At 39.2% G+C, this 15,991-nt stretch overlaps 1 protein-coding gene and 3 non-coding genes across 9 annotated transcripts in view; 1 reads left to right on the top strand and 3 right to left on the bottom strand.

Annotated features, from left to right (window-relative positions):
* Positions 1 to 9,707, top strand: part of LOC5516199 (LIM homeobox transcription factor 1-beta) — a 42,216-nt gene extending 32,509 nt beyond the window's left edge. For 4 of the 6 annotated variants that reach the window (XM_048731142.1, XM_048731140.1, XM_048731139.1 and 1 more), the window contains exons 3-7: positions 2,490 to 2,776; positions 3,761 to 3,966; positions 6,555 to 6,644; positions 7,050 to 7,152; positions 7,417 to 9,707. In XM_048731142.1, the coding sequence (XP_048587099.1) occupies positions 2,490 to 2,776; positions 3,761 to 3,966; positions 6,555 to 6,644; positions 7,050 to 7,152; positions 7,417 to 7,766 (1,036 nt within the window). In that variant the 3' untranslated portion in view covers positions 7,767 to 9,707. The remainder of the gene's footprint in view (positions 1 to 2,489; positions 2,777 to 3,760; positions 3,967 to 6,554; positions 6,645 to 7,049; positions 7,153 to 7,416) is intronic. The other 2 variants (XM_048731141.1, XM_048731138.1) reach the window with 2 other exon arrangements.
* A 701-nt stretch (positions 9,708 to 10,408) lies between these two features.
* Positions 10,409 to 10,629, bottom strand: LOC116620318. The gene has a single exon (XR_004297130.1). It is a non-coding gene; the product is annotated as a small nucleolar RNA U3 (small nucleolar RNA).
* A 2,030-nt stretch (positions 10,630 to 12,659) lies between these two features.
* On the bottom strand, positions 12,660 to 12,880 carry LOC125570831. Its single transcript, XR_007313140.1, has one exon. It is a non-coding gene; the product is annotated as a small nucleolar RNA U3 (small nucleolar RNA).
* A 1,679-nt stretch (positions 12,881 to 14,559) lies between these two features.
* Positions 14,560 to 14,780, bottom strand: LOC116614364. Its single transcript, XR_004294485.2, has one exon. It is a non-coding gene; the product is annotated as a small nucleolar RNA U3 (small nucleolar RNA).
* Positions 14,781 to 15,991: the final 1,211 nt, after the last annotated feature.

The following is a 15,991-nucleotide window of genomic DNA, read 5'->3' as shown; positions in this document are numbered from 1 at the left end:
GGAGCGGCACGCTTTTTATTATCTTTGCCAAATTAAGCCCGCACTTGTCTGGTGTACAAAAAGTCTTTGTGAACCATTGGAATTGGCGGTTTCGTGTGGTATCCGAGGACAAAAAGTCAATTGAAAACTTATTCTATTTGTCAAGGTTTTGCCGCACAATGATCGACTCCCCGAATGATATTACTTTCTGGTCTTCAAATAAGCCGACTAGAAAAACTCCATCGTTGGCTTTAACTTTTGTCAATGGACTCTTGCTTCCTTAATTAATATATTCGCCTTCCACAAAACAACTATATGCGCTTAAGTTTAGGTGACTATTCGATTTTGGGATCCAGAAAAATGGCGAATTTTGGCAAACGCAGAAATTATAGTTTTAGATCGTTCTTGAACTGTGTTGCGATTATTCTGGAATATGCTACTTTTAGAGAATAACAGGAATTCTGTTTTTTTGTGTTCGTGTGATAATTGCCTTTTTCGCCATGAAAGCAGGTCTCATAGCTCTCAACACATACAGGGAATCGTGAAATGGATAAACCGGATAAAAAACACTTCTTCTGCTGTGATAGAACTATCATAAATTTAGATGATTCACATTATGGTTATCAAACATAGGAGATTATCTTTAGTTCAATGCCTTTTTTTAGACCAAATTACTATATTAAGGAGTTTATTGTTATACATATTTTATACTAAGCAATACTTTCCAAAGACGCCATTTAATAAAACAGACAGTTTTTTGGGCCCCTTTTTATCTAGTAAAAGTATACTTAAACCTCGGATTTTTCGAGATTGTAATTATAACGGCGAGAGTTCTCTAAAATTAATAAATAATCTTTGATATAAGTAACCCTAGCAAGCGCACTGTGTAAACCATGACCCCATGCTAACATTATAACTTGTCAAGGTTAACGCAACACTAAATTATTCACACCACGTTACTCCCGTCGAGATTTCTGTGAGGCAGATCATCCAGAGTTACATTAATAGACTTTACGAGAAATTGTACTGCACAAATGGGATTTTGTCCCAGGCGTTAGGGGCCTCTATTGCACAAATTTCAATTGCTTTTTTCAAGCAGGTGTGTTTTTCACATGGTGCACATATTTGAATGAAAAAGAAAAAAGTGTTTTTCTTTCAAGTTTAAAATCTCCATAGATATTTGTATGATTTTATTTTGAAAATTAAGAAGACCCATCGTATATGGTTTAACTTGAGTTTTGCATTATATATGTTTAATTTATTTTTTAATCTAGAACATTAATTGATCGTAGAAGGGGCATCACTTTTTTAATCTAGAGTTATTATACTTCCCAATAATTGCTTCTTGTAATTTTTTATTTTAAATTGGTTTAATGTAGTTGTTGAAGAGTTATGTATAGGAAAAGTGCATTAAACAAAGGCTGTAGTTATATTATAAGTAAAAGGTAATAGGTATTCCAAGACGTGTGTACGGAAGAAAGAAAGTTATCCGAGGTTTAAATTCGAGTTATCCGGTGTTTAAATTTGAGTTATCCAAGTAGAAATGACTTAACTTTACATAAAACAATCAGAAAACTCAGTTCGATGAATTGCAGCTATCCGAATTCGAGTTAATAGGGTTCTACCGTATTTGTTTTTAGTTCCAATAATACAACATCGATAAAACTAGCAATAGGAATTAACTCTTCTTTTCTCCTCCATCATATTTCTCCTTTTTGTATTTCCTCGCCTCATACAATGCATACAAGCATGTTTTGTTGTTTTATTTTATCACTAGCTATTTTTTTATTTGTGTTTTTGATAGCTTCTTTGAATGGTCAGTGCTTGTTTTATTGTTTTTCTTCTTTAACTTGACTTGTTTTGGTGTTTTTGTTATTATTGACGCTGCTTGTTTATACACCTATTTCAAATAACGTTGTCAGTCCAAATGGCAGATGTCGAATGGCAAATGGCAGTTCTACGACCGAACTGTACCATGGGTCTCATTATATTTCTGACGAATACAGGAAATTGTGGAAAAGCATACGACAATCCATAAAAGACCATCAATGTATGGCTTTGGTATCGCTAAAGTTTATTTATCACGTTTATTTGTACGAATAATTAGAACTTTCGGTCATAGAACTACCATTTGGCATTTGTCATTCGCCGTTTGCACTGACAACGTTTTTGAAAAAAGTTTATGTTTATCTTTGCCATGTTGTGGTTAGATCGTATGTTGTCAGGAACGATAAAAATGTATGTTTTGTTGAAAATATAAATTTTTTTTGCGCACTTCCACCACCCCCCCCCCCCCCCCCCCCCCACACACACACACACACACACACACACACAGCAGCCCCCCATCCTCTCCTGGCTACGCGCCCGGCCAACATCATTCTAAACCACCTAACACTTAAAAATCTCATTATTTGAAGATTTAGATTATTAAAAATCTCATTATTTGAAGATTTAGATTATCACGATTCCCCTCGACATATTATCTAACCATTTTTTTTCTTGCCCTGTAGAGTTTTCGGGACCAAGTGTAGCGGCTGTAAGAAAACCATCCCCGCCAATGAACTTGTAATGCGAGCTCTGGGAAATGTGTACCACTTACACTGTTTCGTGTGCACTATGTGCGGACACATCTTAGAAAAGGGCCAGGAGTTCGCCCTCAAAGACAATAAATTGTACTGCAAGGCCGACTTTGCGAAATTACCGAAACTAAACAGCAGATCGAAAGCAAATAGGAACAGCAACAATAATAACAACACAACGAGCATCGATGCAACGAGTATAAACCGTCAACAAGAAAGTAAGTACACGTCTTTTGATACAGTGTTACCCGCGGCATTTTGGCTGAGCGTCACTGGACGAGAGAAGTCTGGTACCCAGGGTACTACAATTTGTGATGTTAGAGAAGATCTATGGAGGCAATTTCGGATAACTCCAGAGGGGGAAGGGGTGTTTGGGGGTTCTTTCAAAGCCGATTTCTGTGAGAAAAAAATCCCCTTTGTCATACGAATACTGTATTTTGGACAATTCCAGGGGCTGGAATTTGAGAGGGGGGAGGGTCAAATTCCCAACGTGGGGGGAGGGGGTCTTTTGGGCGGAAAACCGGTGACTGCTCCGGTGTCAAAATCGCTTTCTGTGAAATTCGCGAAACCAAGAAGAAATTTGCTTATTCTTTGAGAATGTGGCGAAAAAAGTGAATTTGTACCAATTTCGCTTACAATACACAGAGTTATCAGGAGAGGAATGCAAATAATCTCAAACGAAACGCGGCCTAGCTTTGATCTTGCTTGTTACATCCTAAGTTAGAAAAATGCGCTTGTGTCAAACATGTTTGTTGATTTTTGTCTCACGCAGAGATAACTTTGTGACAGAGATAGTTAGAACCTTGCATTTGTTTTGAACGCTTTTGTTTTTCTAAGACCATGCTGAGATGATTCTTAGATAGGAATTCGCGCTTGTATCAACGATTTTTGTTTGGCTATATTCTGAGGAGATGATTTTAAAACGGAAAGTTAACAACTTTTTTAAATAATACCTTTGTTTAAAAATTATTAAAATTAGGACAACGTTTTTAATTAGGCTATTGTCTTGGAAAATATTTATATTTTAGGGACAACTTTCTTGGATTTCAAATATGAATAAAAAAATATTTTTTGTTTGTTTGTGTGTGTCTTAAGTTGTTAGTAAATTCAATGCCAACCGGGAGAAGAAGAAGTAAAAAAAAAGCAAAACCGAGGCCTACCTTAAAAACATTGATTCACATATACTTCTTGTTTGTGTTTAGATGTTAGTAATAATACAATGCCGACCGAAAGGGACATCAAAGAAGAAATAAAAACCGAGGCAAACTCTGACTCGGACGATTCTTCGGTTCATGGAGACGATGATGACGATAAAAAAGGACCGAAAAGACCGCGAACAATCCTTACGAGTCAGCAACGTAAGGTATTCAAGTCAGCCTTCGAAATCAGCTCCAAACCCTGTAGAAAGGTGAGGATTTGATCGTATGAGTATAATCTACTAAGTATGGTGTATTAAACACTATGATCGTGCAAGTGTAGTATATTAAACACTATGACCGTAAAAATATGATATATTGGGGCCTATGAAGACCAAACTGCTTTACAGAAAGAGACATGGCGCGCAAAGTAGTGTGTGCTACGTTTGAATTTCCGCGCGTTTTTTTCCCTCGCACATTTTGTTTTTGTTTATTGTGGCTTCATACTTATTTGCGCACGGAGTTTTATATTTGTCGCGGACACGCAAAATATTGAAAAAATGTGCAACAATAGTTTTTTTAGCGGTTATTGTAAATAAAAAGGAGTGAGGTTTTTGTTATTTATAGAAAACTGAATTGAATTTATAGGGAAAATATTTCAAGTAATAATATTTTTGAAACTGCATTTTTTTATGGTTGTGGGGAAAAAGGGAATAAAAGTTTTTTTACCATCAAAACAGAGCAAACAATATTTGTGCTATTATTTTTCTGGCGAGTTTCCCAGCAACCCGTGACTAATTTCCCGCCATTTTGTTGCACCCGCGTGCCACTTTTCCCGCGTGCGGAAGAGATGTGCGGACGAGGTTGTGGCATATCATCGCTGGTTACCTGTTCTAACAAAGCTAACATCCTGAAAGCCCACCTGGTTACATCCCAATACCACTCCACAATCAAGGACGATTGTTTTTTGCTTCCTCCCTTTATCTGCCGTCTTTTTGTGTACAATTTGCTCTTCCAAATAACAAGAAAGAACGCCTTATTATTTTTGCTTATTGTCTTCCGAATCTTGCTCTTTGGATTAACTCAAAGTATTGCATTTTGTTTTTCAATTCTGCATCAAAAATTTGTTCCTTCCGATATACAAAGTAAAAACGCTTTTATTTTTTTATTAATCAAGCTTTTTGTATTGTCCTTAAATATTGAAATTTTATATTTTACTTTGGCATATTTTATGTTTCCCTTATGTTTCCTATATTATAGTTTTTCTTTATTTAAATGGTTTTTTCTTCTTTTAAATCCGACTTATTGTGCATTAACTCGATACCAGCGGACTGGAAAGTATGTTTATGCGATAATGGTGTTTAATTTTGACTTGGCCATTATTTCCTGAAAGAACTGGTCCAGTTATTACAACTCCCAGTTTTTTCAGGTTAGCAAATTGCGTTTTCTCATGCCTAATCTTTACAGTATCTTTTTTTATTATTTTTGTAAAAAAAATTGTGTTACTTTTGCATAGACGATTCATTGGTATCAGGTTTCTATTCATTTCTTAAATAAAGTCTTCTGGTAGTCGAACTCACAACTTGCATGAGAATTGCGATTTCCTCTTTTAGCTGCCGAGTTGCTGAGTTTTTATCAACTTAATCAATGTGGGACTTGACGTCGCCGGACCATACCCCAATATATTTCGCTTCTTATATCATTTGATGTTACGAGTGAGGAGTCTTTGTACATTGATCAATCGATCGAAACCAATAAAAAAAAAATATTGTAAAGATTCTATTTCTTGGGTATTAAATTTCATTTATTTCTTTATGTTTCTTGTTTAGTTTCTTTATTTCCATAATAGTTTTCTAAGGAGTTTCTCGTTTTTTCCTTGATTATACATTTTGCCGCCACTAATAAGTCAGCCGGTCAAGTCACTTGTAAATCATATCATATTTGCTCTAAATGTTTTATTTTTAATATTCTCTTGCTTACTGTTGAACATTTTTTTGGTAATCTATTGCTCTATCTAAATACTCTTTACCTTTCTTATTTCTATGTTTACATGTGTCAGTCCTAACTTTAGTTAAACTGATTAAGAACTGTTCGCAAACATTGGCCAAAGATCATTCACCGGATAACTCTGTTTTACAAGGGACATGTTGTCTCTTTGCTCTCGCATTTCTCTAATTGGAAAGACGTTTTTGCTAACGATGTCGCCTTAACACCTGTCTTGTTTTTACTAACTTCTCTAAGGTCAGATCGATTACCCTTTCCTTCACTACTTGCCAGTGGATTGAGCTCTCGCTTAAAAGAAAAAAACACGGCAGCCTAGCATTCCGGGGCCGTATAAACTTATTACCAGAAGGAACCAGTCTTTTTTAAGTTACTTGTTTGTATACCTTTTTTTTCAGTTATTTGTTTGTATACTTAATTTTAGTCCCGTCTGTGTATATTATCAGTTATTTCCAGTAATGTCTTCTAAGATCAGTTATTTTCAGTTCACTCTTTTCATACCCGTTTTGCCTTGCATATGTCGTCTGTCCCTATATTTTCATAAGACGAAAGCTTAATATGTTCGTTTGTGTACCCTCGTTTTTGAATGAAATTACCGAATCGGTTACGATTTAGCTCTCGAAATCGCCCTCGAAATATTTTACTGAATAATTTTCTCATGGCCACACCAAATTGAGCACAATTATTTTGCCAGTCCCTTGTGTTGCGAGGCGTGCACGGATAAAGGCGAGCTACTTGAAACTGAAATATTGATAAACCGATCCTGACGAGGGCCACAGAATAACAGGAATCCCTCCCCACAATCTTGATATGTTTGTTCTATTTATTTATCTTGTTGTTTACTTGTGTTGTTGTTTAGGTTCGCGAGGAGTTGTCTCGCGAGACAGGCTTGAGTGTAAGAGTGGTCCAAGTCTGGTTCCAGAATCAAAGAGCAAAGGTACAGAAATCAGTAAGTTTCACTGACTCTCTGCACCGCGGGCTCACAAACAGGCTCTTTGACACTACCTCTTGCCAGTATTTGGCCAGCGGTATTTCCTTCTAGAACTCTTTGCATTAATCCATCCAATTTTCATTTCATTTTTAATTTTATTTCACATCCGGTTTATGTTGGTTTCTATTTCCGGTTCTAAGGGACTTGCAACGTTCCTTTACCTTATTCAGACATTTATCTCGTGACAAGAAGCCTTGTTGTTATCCGCACTATAATGCCGTACGCACCATATTTGTCTGCCCTTTTTTTTTTTCCTTTTTTTTTTTTTTTTTTTAATGCACGTATTATATTCTCAATGTGATAACACAACGCAAATAGATATTTTGTTAGTGGTCTAATCGAAAACTTTTCGTATTTTTTAAGATAAAAAAGCTCGCCCGTAGAAATAACCCAGATTCGGATGGCGCTAGTAGCTGTAGAGTCAGTAACAGACAACGCAGCATTAAGAAGTCAAAGGATGGAAAAGGTGAGAATTGTCCTGATTACAGAGGGCTTTTGAGGTGTTAGATGTGTGGTAGTGGTTATAGTGAGATCAACGTGTCCTGATTACAGAGGGTAATAATGGTGGTTGTGGTGATAATGGTGGTTGTGGTGATAATGGTGGTGGTCGTGATGGAAGTGGTGTTGTTTATTATTGTTGTGGTAGCTAACGATAATGATATCATAATGTGATTATGTTGAGATTGATGTTGAGACGACACTGAGCTTATTTCTTTTGTCTTTTCCACAGGAAGCCCACGGGACAAACGTCGTGGAGATCGCGACTTACTAGACATCCCACCTTCTCTCTCACCCCCTCAGGGGATGCCCGTGTCACATTCTCCGTACATGATTCAGCAGTACCAAGGAATGGCCAACCACATGGGCTCCATGGTACCCCCCGGATACCCCTACCAACCAACGCTCAGCCACATGGATTCCGGGAGGGACATGCAAGTAGACCCTTCCATGCAAGGCCTGGACGAGTGCATGATGCCTCCGCACCAGTACCCCCAGGAAATGGGTGGTTACCCCCCCGTCTCCAACCATAATGGTCAGAATCATTTAGAGCTTATGCATGACATGATTAACTCCTTCTAATGATCGAGGCACGGCCGGTGGGGACCCCCCTTAGGCTGAGTCTAGCCGGTAGCGACCCCCCACGGGTCGTTCGGAGCGCTAGGGAGATCCTTACCGGCTGTTTGGTAATATAGGTTATAGGTTCATTCTCTGTTGCGTTATGGGAGTATATTATGACGTTTTAATTAAAATGTACATATTTGTCTCATCTATTGACGGTCATATTTGTAGCCCTTGTTTTCCTAACATCTCTATTTAGAAATTAGTGCATTTGCACTTTCTAATCAGCTGAATACACTATACATCAACTTTTTACACATGCGTTATCGGTTATTCAAGCCTTACTCTAAGGTTACATATAACAGAAGAACGTTTTTAAACCCACATGCACACAAAATAATGGTAATATCAAATGATATGTTGAGCTTTGGCTGTTTCCCGACAAACCGTTCGCGCCACTCGTCGTACTCAGGCTTTCTGTTTTTTGTTTTGTTTTGTTTTTCTCAAAAATTCATTTCTTATTCAATCGTCGTTCATTGTCAGTACGAAACTCTACATATCTACAAAATCTTTTACCGGCAAATTCGGCATGTTAATTGCATTTAACTTTTATTACGCAGGTCTTCTATAGAAAGCCAAGCCTCGATGTGAGGAAGACAATTACTACGCAGGGGAGGGGGGTGGGGGAACTGTGCCAGTAGATAGGGAATGGTTCATTTTCTGTATACACTGTCATGTTCGGGTTTGTCAGGACTGAATTTACTTGCAAATACTCTTAAAAGCTAAGCTTTCAAAATCCTGGTCTCGTTAGACAGGTTACAACCATTGTACATTCGTTATACTCCCATGATGCAACGCAAGAGAAATACCCAGAGTGGCGTTATGCCGAGAATATATATACATTATATAAAATTATGAATATAAGATATGTGTGAAGTATTCTGTGAATAAGCTGTGAAAAAGTGCTTCGAAAATGTCCCATTTTACGCCTCATAGCTACTACGGAATTTCCTTTGAATAATCAATTCCAGATGAGAATTCTTAGAAAATTTCCGTGATGGCTTCGAAGAAGATTGGTTTCAGCTTATGGCTGGTCTCGTAAATATTTTTGTTTGACGTCATTTTCTGCAACGTTACTTCTCCTGCTTCCCATTGATAACTTGTAGTCGCCATCTTGAATTTAGTTGTTCTGAACTAATTTAACTTCGTGTCTTCGTGCACTGATTGCTGGGTAGAATTTATGAGTTGACGAATTGCATGCTGGTTATGGCATTGCGAGGAGACGATAATTAGCAGTATATGACGTCATACATTAGTATTCGTATAAAAATAACACTACCATATAAGAAATTCCAGTGGCGTTGTGTCAATCTTTGCATTGTCATTTTGCCAAACAAGCTCGGAGTAGTCTAAGTCATTGTCAATAGTCAAAAGAACAAAGCTTAAAACTTAACTCTTCTCAACTCTCTCCAAAAACGTACTCGTGGCAAGAGCTGGCCTGGATACACTACCTAATAGATGAGTAGGTACGTAGCTGCTTTGTCTACTATTATCTTTGCTCTACAAAGGAGTTCTTTTGTCTCTATTCTTCTCGTTCTTTGTGTCGAGGTGCGGATATTGTTATTTGCCCAATCAAATTGCAGCTTTTAAGAGCTGCGTACTGACCCTAATAGATAGCTTGATGCGCCAATTTATTAAAATATGGGCGAAAATAAATTTAATAAATTTTAGCTTCAATACATGTCAGTCTGAGGGGGAAGGCCCCAATAAAACGCCATTAGTCTACTATTGTAACAGTATAAAAAAGGTAGAAATGTTAGTTTTTGCATTGTTGGGTGATCGTATCGACAGTGACTTGGATAAAGTGTAACTATAATATGTATATTAAATCAACTTAAGTTATTAAATCTACAAATATGTAAAGAATATGTTACTGGAAGTAAAAAGAACATGTTAACATGATATGGCTTTTTTGTTGTTGTTGCTGTTCTTGCGCATATTCGTAATTAAGTGCGCTTTTATTTTCAAACAGAGGCTAAGACCACCCCTCAGAAGGTTCCTCTTCCCATCTCAACCATTTTTGGCCGCAATCTGTAAAGAAACTTCTGACATGACTCCATTACTAACTACTATTGTTATAAATACTGACTCCGTTTTTTGTGACAAAGGCATTTTTCCTAGGACTAAAAATATTGAAGGTTGCAGAAACAGGGCATTTTTTTTATCTCGCTATGCGAAAAATAGAAACCAATTCAAACGCAACGAAAAATGCATTGCACGCTGCAAAAAAAAGATGTTATACATGTAATTTTCTTGCAACAATTACCTCAATTCACAAAACCTTTATGTAGTGCTGCAAAATATCAATCAATCCTACGATAAGAACGGCTTCATTTTCTATGTAGAGTTTTAGGTAGGGCTCGGTTTTCAGCCATGGTGGTTTCGGTGCTCCCGCGATTCCAGTGTGTGAGCAGCGCACGACATAACCACGGTTGCAAACCGAGCTTAAGTTTTTGGCTGAAACAAAACTTTTGTATCATCAAATCTTCGCTTGTTGGGTTATATTTAAATGATAAACAAGAAAAAAAACAAGCTATCCTATTTTATTTTAAGGCGGATAAATATAGTTGATTGAGACATTGCCTTGATTATTAACCGGGATACCCACTCTGAATGCGTGATCCTCCTCCTCCCAGCCACAAATGGGCAGGGAAGAACGGTCATCAATCGTCGGTGGCGACCTACCAATCAAGGCAATGCCCTCGACGTGCTTCGCGCTCAGAGGATCACGCTTTGCATCGTCACCGTGGGTATCGTGGTTGTCTCTGTAAGGTTACAAAGACGGGACGCGTACTATAAAAATGATCCTAGTAAGTACGGTCTTGCCTTTGTGTGGAGACTAAAACGACCACATCCGTTCAGCTCGAATAATCCATGTGGGTCAGCAAAGAAGCGACACAATCTACGCATGTGCAATTCTTAATGTCACTTTTACGTAGCTAGAAATCAATATTTTTGTAGTTCTATTCTACGGAAGACCTGGCTGACAGTACTAGTTTTGCGTTTTGTGAAGTTCCAAGAACCCCCCCTCCCCCCTCCCCATCCAAGTCTTCCAAGGGAGGGACTGGGACTACCGAGAAACCGGCTTGGGACCGCCGGACGGCCCCTCCGGGTCCCCCAGCCCTAGCAGGTGGAATTGTAGGCCTAGAGACTTCAACGTACCTAAATATTTGGCAAACACATGTGAAGACCGGGGGTGTCTGTAGAGTGGCCGTCCGGCGTTCCCAAGTCGTTTTCTCGAAAATCTCCCACCCACCCCCCTATTCCAGCCTACACTATTTACACTCTGCGACTCGAGTTGTAGAGGTGTCGTATACAACTAAATCGTGCTGTCTAATGCAGCCTTGACACATCCAAGTTCCATAACAGGGAATGGGGCATTATTTGGGGACACGTAATACCTTCGTGCACTGATTGCTGGGTAGAATTTATGAGTTGACGAATTGCATGCTGGTTATGGCATTGCGAGGAGACGATAACTTGCAGTATATGACGTAATACATTAGTATTCGTATATAAATAACAATACCATATAAGGAATTCCAGTGGCGTTGTGTCAATTTTTGCATTGTCATTTTGCCAAACAAGCTCGGAGAAGTCTAAGTCATTGTCAATAGTCAAAACAACAAAGCTAAAAACTTAACTCTTCTCAACTCTCTCCAAAAACGTACTCGTGGCAAGAGCTGGCCTGGATACACTACCTAATAGATGAGTAGGTACGTAGCTGCTTTGTCTACTATTATCTTTGCTCTACAAAGGAGTTCTTTTGTCTCTATTCTTCTCGTTCTTTGTGTCGAGGTGCGGATATTGTTATTTGCCCAATCAAATTGGAGCTTTTAAGAGCTGCGTACTGACCCTAATAGATAGCTTGATGCGCCAATTTATTAAAATATGGGCGAAAATAAATTTAATAAATTTTAGCTTCAATACATGTCAGTCTGAGGGGGAAGACCCCAATAAAACGCCATTAGTCTACTATTGTAACAGTATAAAAAAGGTAGAAATGTTAGTTTTTGCATTGTTGGGTGATCGTATCGACAGTGACTTGGATAAAGTGTAACTATAATATGTATATTAAATCAACTTAAGTTATTAAATCTACAAATATGTAAAGAATATGTTACTGGAAGTAAAAAGAACATGTTAACATGATATGGCTTTTTTGTTGTTGTTGCTGTTCTTGCGCATATTCGTAATTAAGTGCGCTTTTATTTTCAAACAGAGGCTAAGACCACCCCTCAGAAGGTTCCTCTTCCCATCTCAACCATTTTTGGCCGCAATCTGTAAAGAAACTTCTGACATGACTCCATTACTAACTACTATTGTTATAAATACTGACTCCGTTTTTTGTGACAAAGGCATTTTTCCTAGGACTAAAAATATTGAAGGTTGCAGAAACAGGGCATTTTTTTTATCTCGCTATGCGAAAAATAGAAACCAATTCAAACGCAACGAAAAATGCATTGCACGCTGCAAAAAAAAGATGTTATACATGTAATTTTCTTGCAACAATTACCTCAATTCACAAAACCTTTATGTAGTGCTGCAAAATATCAATCAATCCTACGATAAGAACGGCTTCATTTTCTATGTAGAGTTTTAGGTAGGGCTCGGTTTTCAGCCATGGTGGTTTCGGTGCTCCCGCGATTCCAGTGTGTGAGCAGCGCACGACATAACCACGGTTGCAAACCGAGCTTAAGTTTTTGGCTGAAACAAAACTTTTGTATCATCAAATCTTCGCTTGTTGGGTTATATTTAAATGATAAACAAGAAAAAAAAACAAGCTATCCTATTTTATTTTAAGGCGGATAAATATAGTTGATTGAGACATTGCCTTGATTATTAACCGGGATACCCACTCTGAATGCGTGATCCTCCTCCTCCCAGCCACAAATGGGCAGGGAAGAACGGTCATCAATCGTCGGTGGCGACCTACCAATCAAGGCAATGCCCTCGACGTGCTTCGCGCTCAGAGGATCACGCTTTGCATCGTCACCGTGGGTATCGTGGTTGTCTCTGTAAGGTTACAAAGACGGGACGCGTACTATAAAAATGATCCTAGTAAGTACGGTCTTGCCTTTGTGTGGAGACTAAAACGACCACATCCGTTCAGCTCGAATAATCCATGTGGGTCAGCAAAGAAGCGACACAATCTACGCATGTGCAATTCTTAATGTCACTTTTACGTAGCTAGAAATCAATATTTTTGTAGTTCTATTCTACGGAAGACCTGGCTGACAGTACTAGTTTTGCGTTTCGTGAAGTTCCAAGAACCCCCCCTCCCCCCTCCCCATCCAAGTCTTCCAAGGGAGGGACTGGGACTACCGAGAAACCGGCTTGGGACCGCCGGACGGCCCCTCCGGGTCCCCCAGCCCTAGCAGGTGGAATTGTAGGCCTAGAGACTTCAACGTACCTAAATATTTGGCAAACACATGTGAAGACCGGGGGTGTCTGTAGAGTGGCCGTCCGGCGTTCCCAAGTCGTTTTCTCGAAAATCTCCCACCCACCCCCCTATTCCAGCCTACACTATTTACACTCTGCGACTCGAGTTGTAGAGGTGTCGTATACAACTAAATCGTGCTGTCTAATTCAGCCTTGACACATCCAAGTTCCATAACAGGGAATGGGGCATTATTTGGGGACACGTAATACCTTCGTGCACTGATTGCTGGGTAGAATTTATGAGTTGACGAATTGCATGCTGGTTATGGCATTGCGAGGAGACGATAACTTGCAGTATATGACGTAATACATTAGTATTCGTATATAAATAACAATACCATATAAGGAATTCCAGTGGCGTTGTGTCAATTTTTGCATTGTCATTTTGCCAAACAAGCTCGGAGAAGTCTAAGTCATTGTCAATAGTCAAAACAACAAAGCTAAAAACTTAACTCTTCTCAACTCTCTCCAAAAACGTACTCGTGGCAAGAGCTGGCCTGGATACACTACCTAATAGATGAGTAGGTACGTAGCTGCTTTGTCTACTATTATCTTTGCTCTACAAAGGAGTTCTTTTGTCTCTATTCTTCTCGTTCTTTGTGTCGAGGTGCGGATATTGTTCATTTGCCCAATCAAATTGCAGCTTTTAAGAGCTGCGTACTGACCCTAATAGATAGCTTGGGACGCCAATTTATTAAAATTTGGGTGAAAATAAATTTAATGAATTTTAGCTTCAATACACGTCAGTCTGAGGGGGAAGGCCCCAATAAAACGCCATTAGTCTACTATTGTAACAGTATAAAAAAAAGGTAGAAATGTTAGTTTTTGCATTGTTGGGTGATCGTATCGACAGTGACTTGGATAAAGTGCATTTTTTTTATCTAGCTATGCGAAAAATAGAAACCAAATCAAACGCAACGAAAAATGCATTGCAAGTTGCAAAAAAAGATGTTATACATGTAATTTTCTTGCAACAATTACCTCAATTCACAAAAACTTTATGTAGTGCTGCAAAATATCAATCAATCCTACGATAAGAACGGCTCCATTTCTATGTAGAGTTTTAGGTAGGGCTCGGTTTTCAGCCATGTTGGTTTCGGTGCTCCCGCGATTCCAGTGTGTGAGCAGCGCACGACATAACCACGGTTGCAAACCGAGCTTAAGTTTTTGGCTGAAACAAAACTTTTGTATCATCAAATCTTCGCTTGTTGGGTTATATTTACATGATAAACAAGAAAAAAAACAAGCTATCCTATTTTAGGGCGGATACATATAGTTGATTGAGACATTGCCTTGATTATTAGCCGGGATACCCACTCTGAATGCGTGATCCTCCTCCTCCCAGCCACAAATGGGCAGGGAAGAACGGTCATCAATCGTCGGTGGCGACCTACCAATCAAGGCAATGCCCTCGACGTGCTTCGCGCTCAGAGGATCACGCTTTGCATCGTCACCGTGGGTATCGTGGTTGTCTCTGTAAGGTTACAAAGACGGGACGCGTACTATAGAAATGATCCTAGTAAGTACGGTCTTGCCTTTGTGTGGAGACTAAAACGACCACATCCGTTCAGCTCGAATAATCCATGTGGGTCAGCAAAGAAGCGACACAATCTACGCATGTGCAATTCTTAATGTCACTTTTACGTAGCTAGAAATCAATATTTTTATAGTTTTATTCTTAAGACCCCACATCTACGGAAGGCCTGGCTGACAGTATTAGTTTTGCGTTTAGTGAAGATCCAAGAACCCCCCTCCCCCCCCCTCCCCATCCAAGTCTTCCAAGGGAGGGACTGGGATTACCGAGAAACCAGCTTGGGACCGCCGGACAGCCCCTCCGGGTCCCCCAGCCCCAGCAGGTGGAATTGTAGGCCAAGAGACTTCAACGTACCTAAATATTTGGCAAACACATGTGAAGACCGGGGTTGTCTGTAGAGTGGCCGTCCGGCGTTCCCAAGTCGTTTTCTCGAAAATCTCCCACCCACCCCCCCTATTCCAGCCTACACTATTTACACTCTGCGACTCGAGTTGTAGAGGTGTCGTATACAACTAAATCGTGCTGTCTAATTCAGCCTTGACACATCCAAGTTACATAACAGGGAATGGGGCATTATTTGGGGACACGTAATACCTTCGTGCACTGATTGCTGGGTAGAATTTATGAGTTGACGAATTGCATGCTGGTTATGGCATTGCGAGGAGACGATAACTTGCAGTATATGACGTCATACATTAGTATTCGTATATAAATAACACTACCATATAAGGAATTCCAGTGGCGTTGTGTCGATTTTTGCATTGTCATTTTGCCAAACAAGCTCGGAGAAGTCTAAGTCATTGTCAATAGTCAAAACAACAAAGCTAAAAACTTAACTCTTCTCAACTCTCTCCAAAAACGTACTCGTGGCAAGAGCTGGCCTGGATACACTACCTAATAGATGAGTATGTACGTAGCTGCTTTGTCTACTATTATCTTTGCTCTACAAAGGAGTTCTTTTGTCTCTATTCTTCTCGTTCTTTGTGTCGAGGTGCGGATATTGTTCATTTGCCCAATCAAATTGCAGCTTTTAAGAGCTGCGTACTGACCCTAATAGATAGCTTGGGACGCCAATTTATTAAAATTTGGGTGAAAATAAATTTAATGAATTTTAGCTTCAATACACGTCAGTCTGAGGGGGAAGGCCCCAATAAAACGCCATTAGTCTACTATTGTAACAGTATAAAAAAAAGGTAGAAATGTTAGTTTT

This window comes from Nematostella vectensis, chromosome 8 (assembly GCF_932526225.1).
Source record: "Nematostella vectensis chromosome 8, jaNemVect1.1, whole genome shotgun sequence".
Taxonomy (NCBI): Eukaryota; Metazoa; Cnidaria; class Anthozoa; order Actiniaria; family Edwardsiidae; genus Nematostella; species Nematostella vectensis.
Note: the sequence above shows the minus strand (reverse complement) of the source record. Positions and strands in the feature narration are given on the sequence as shown.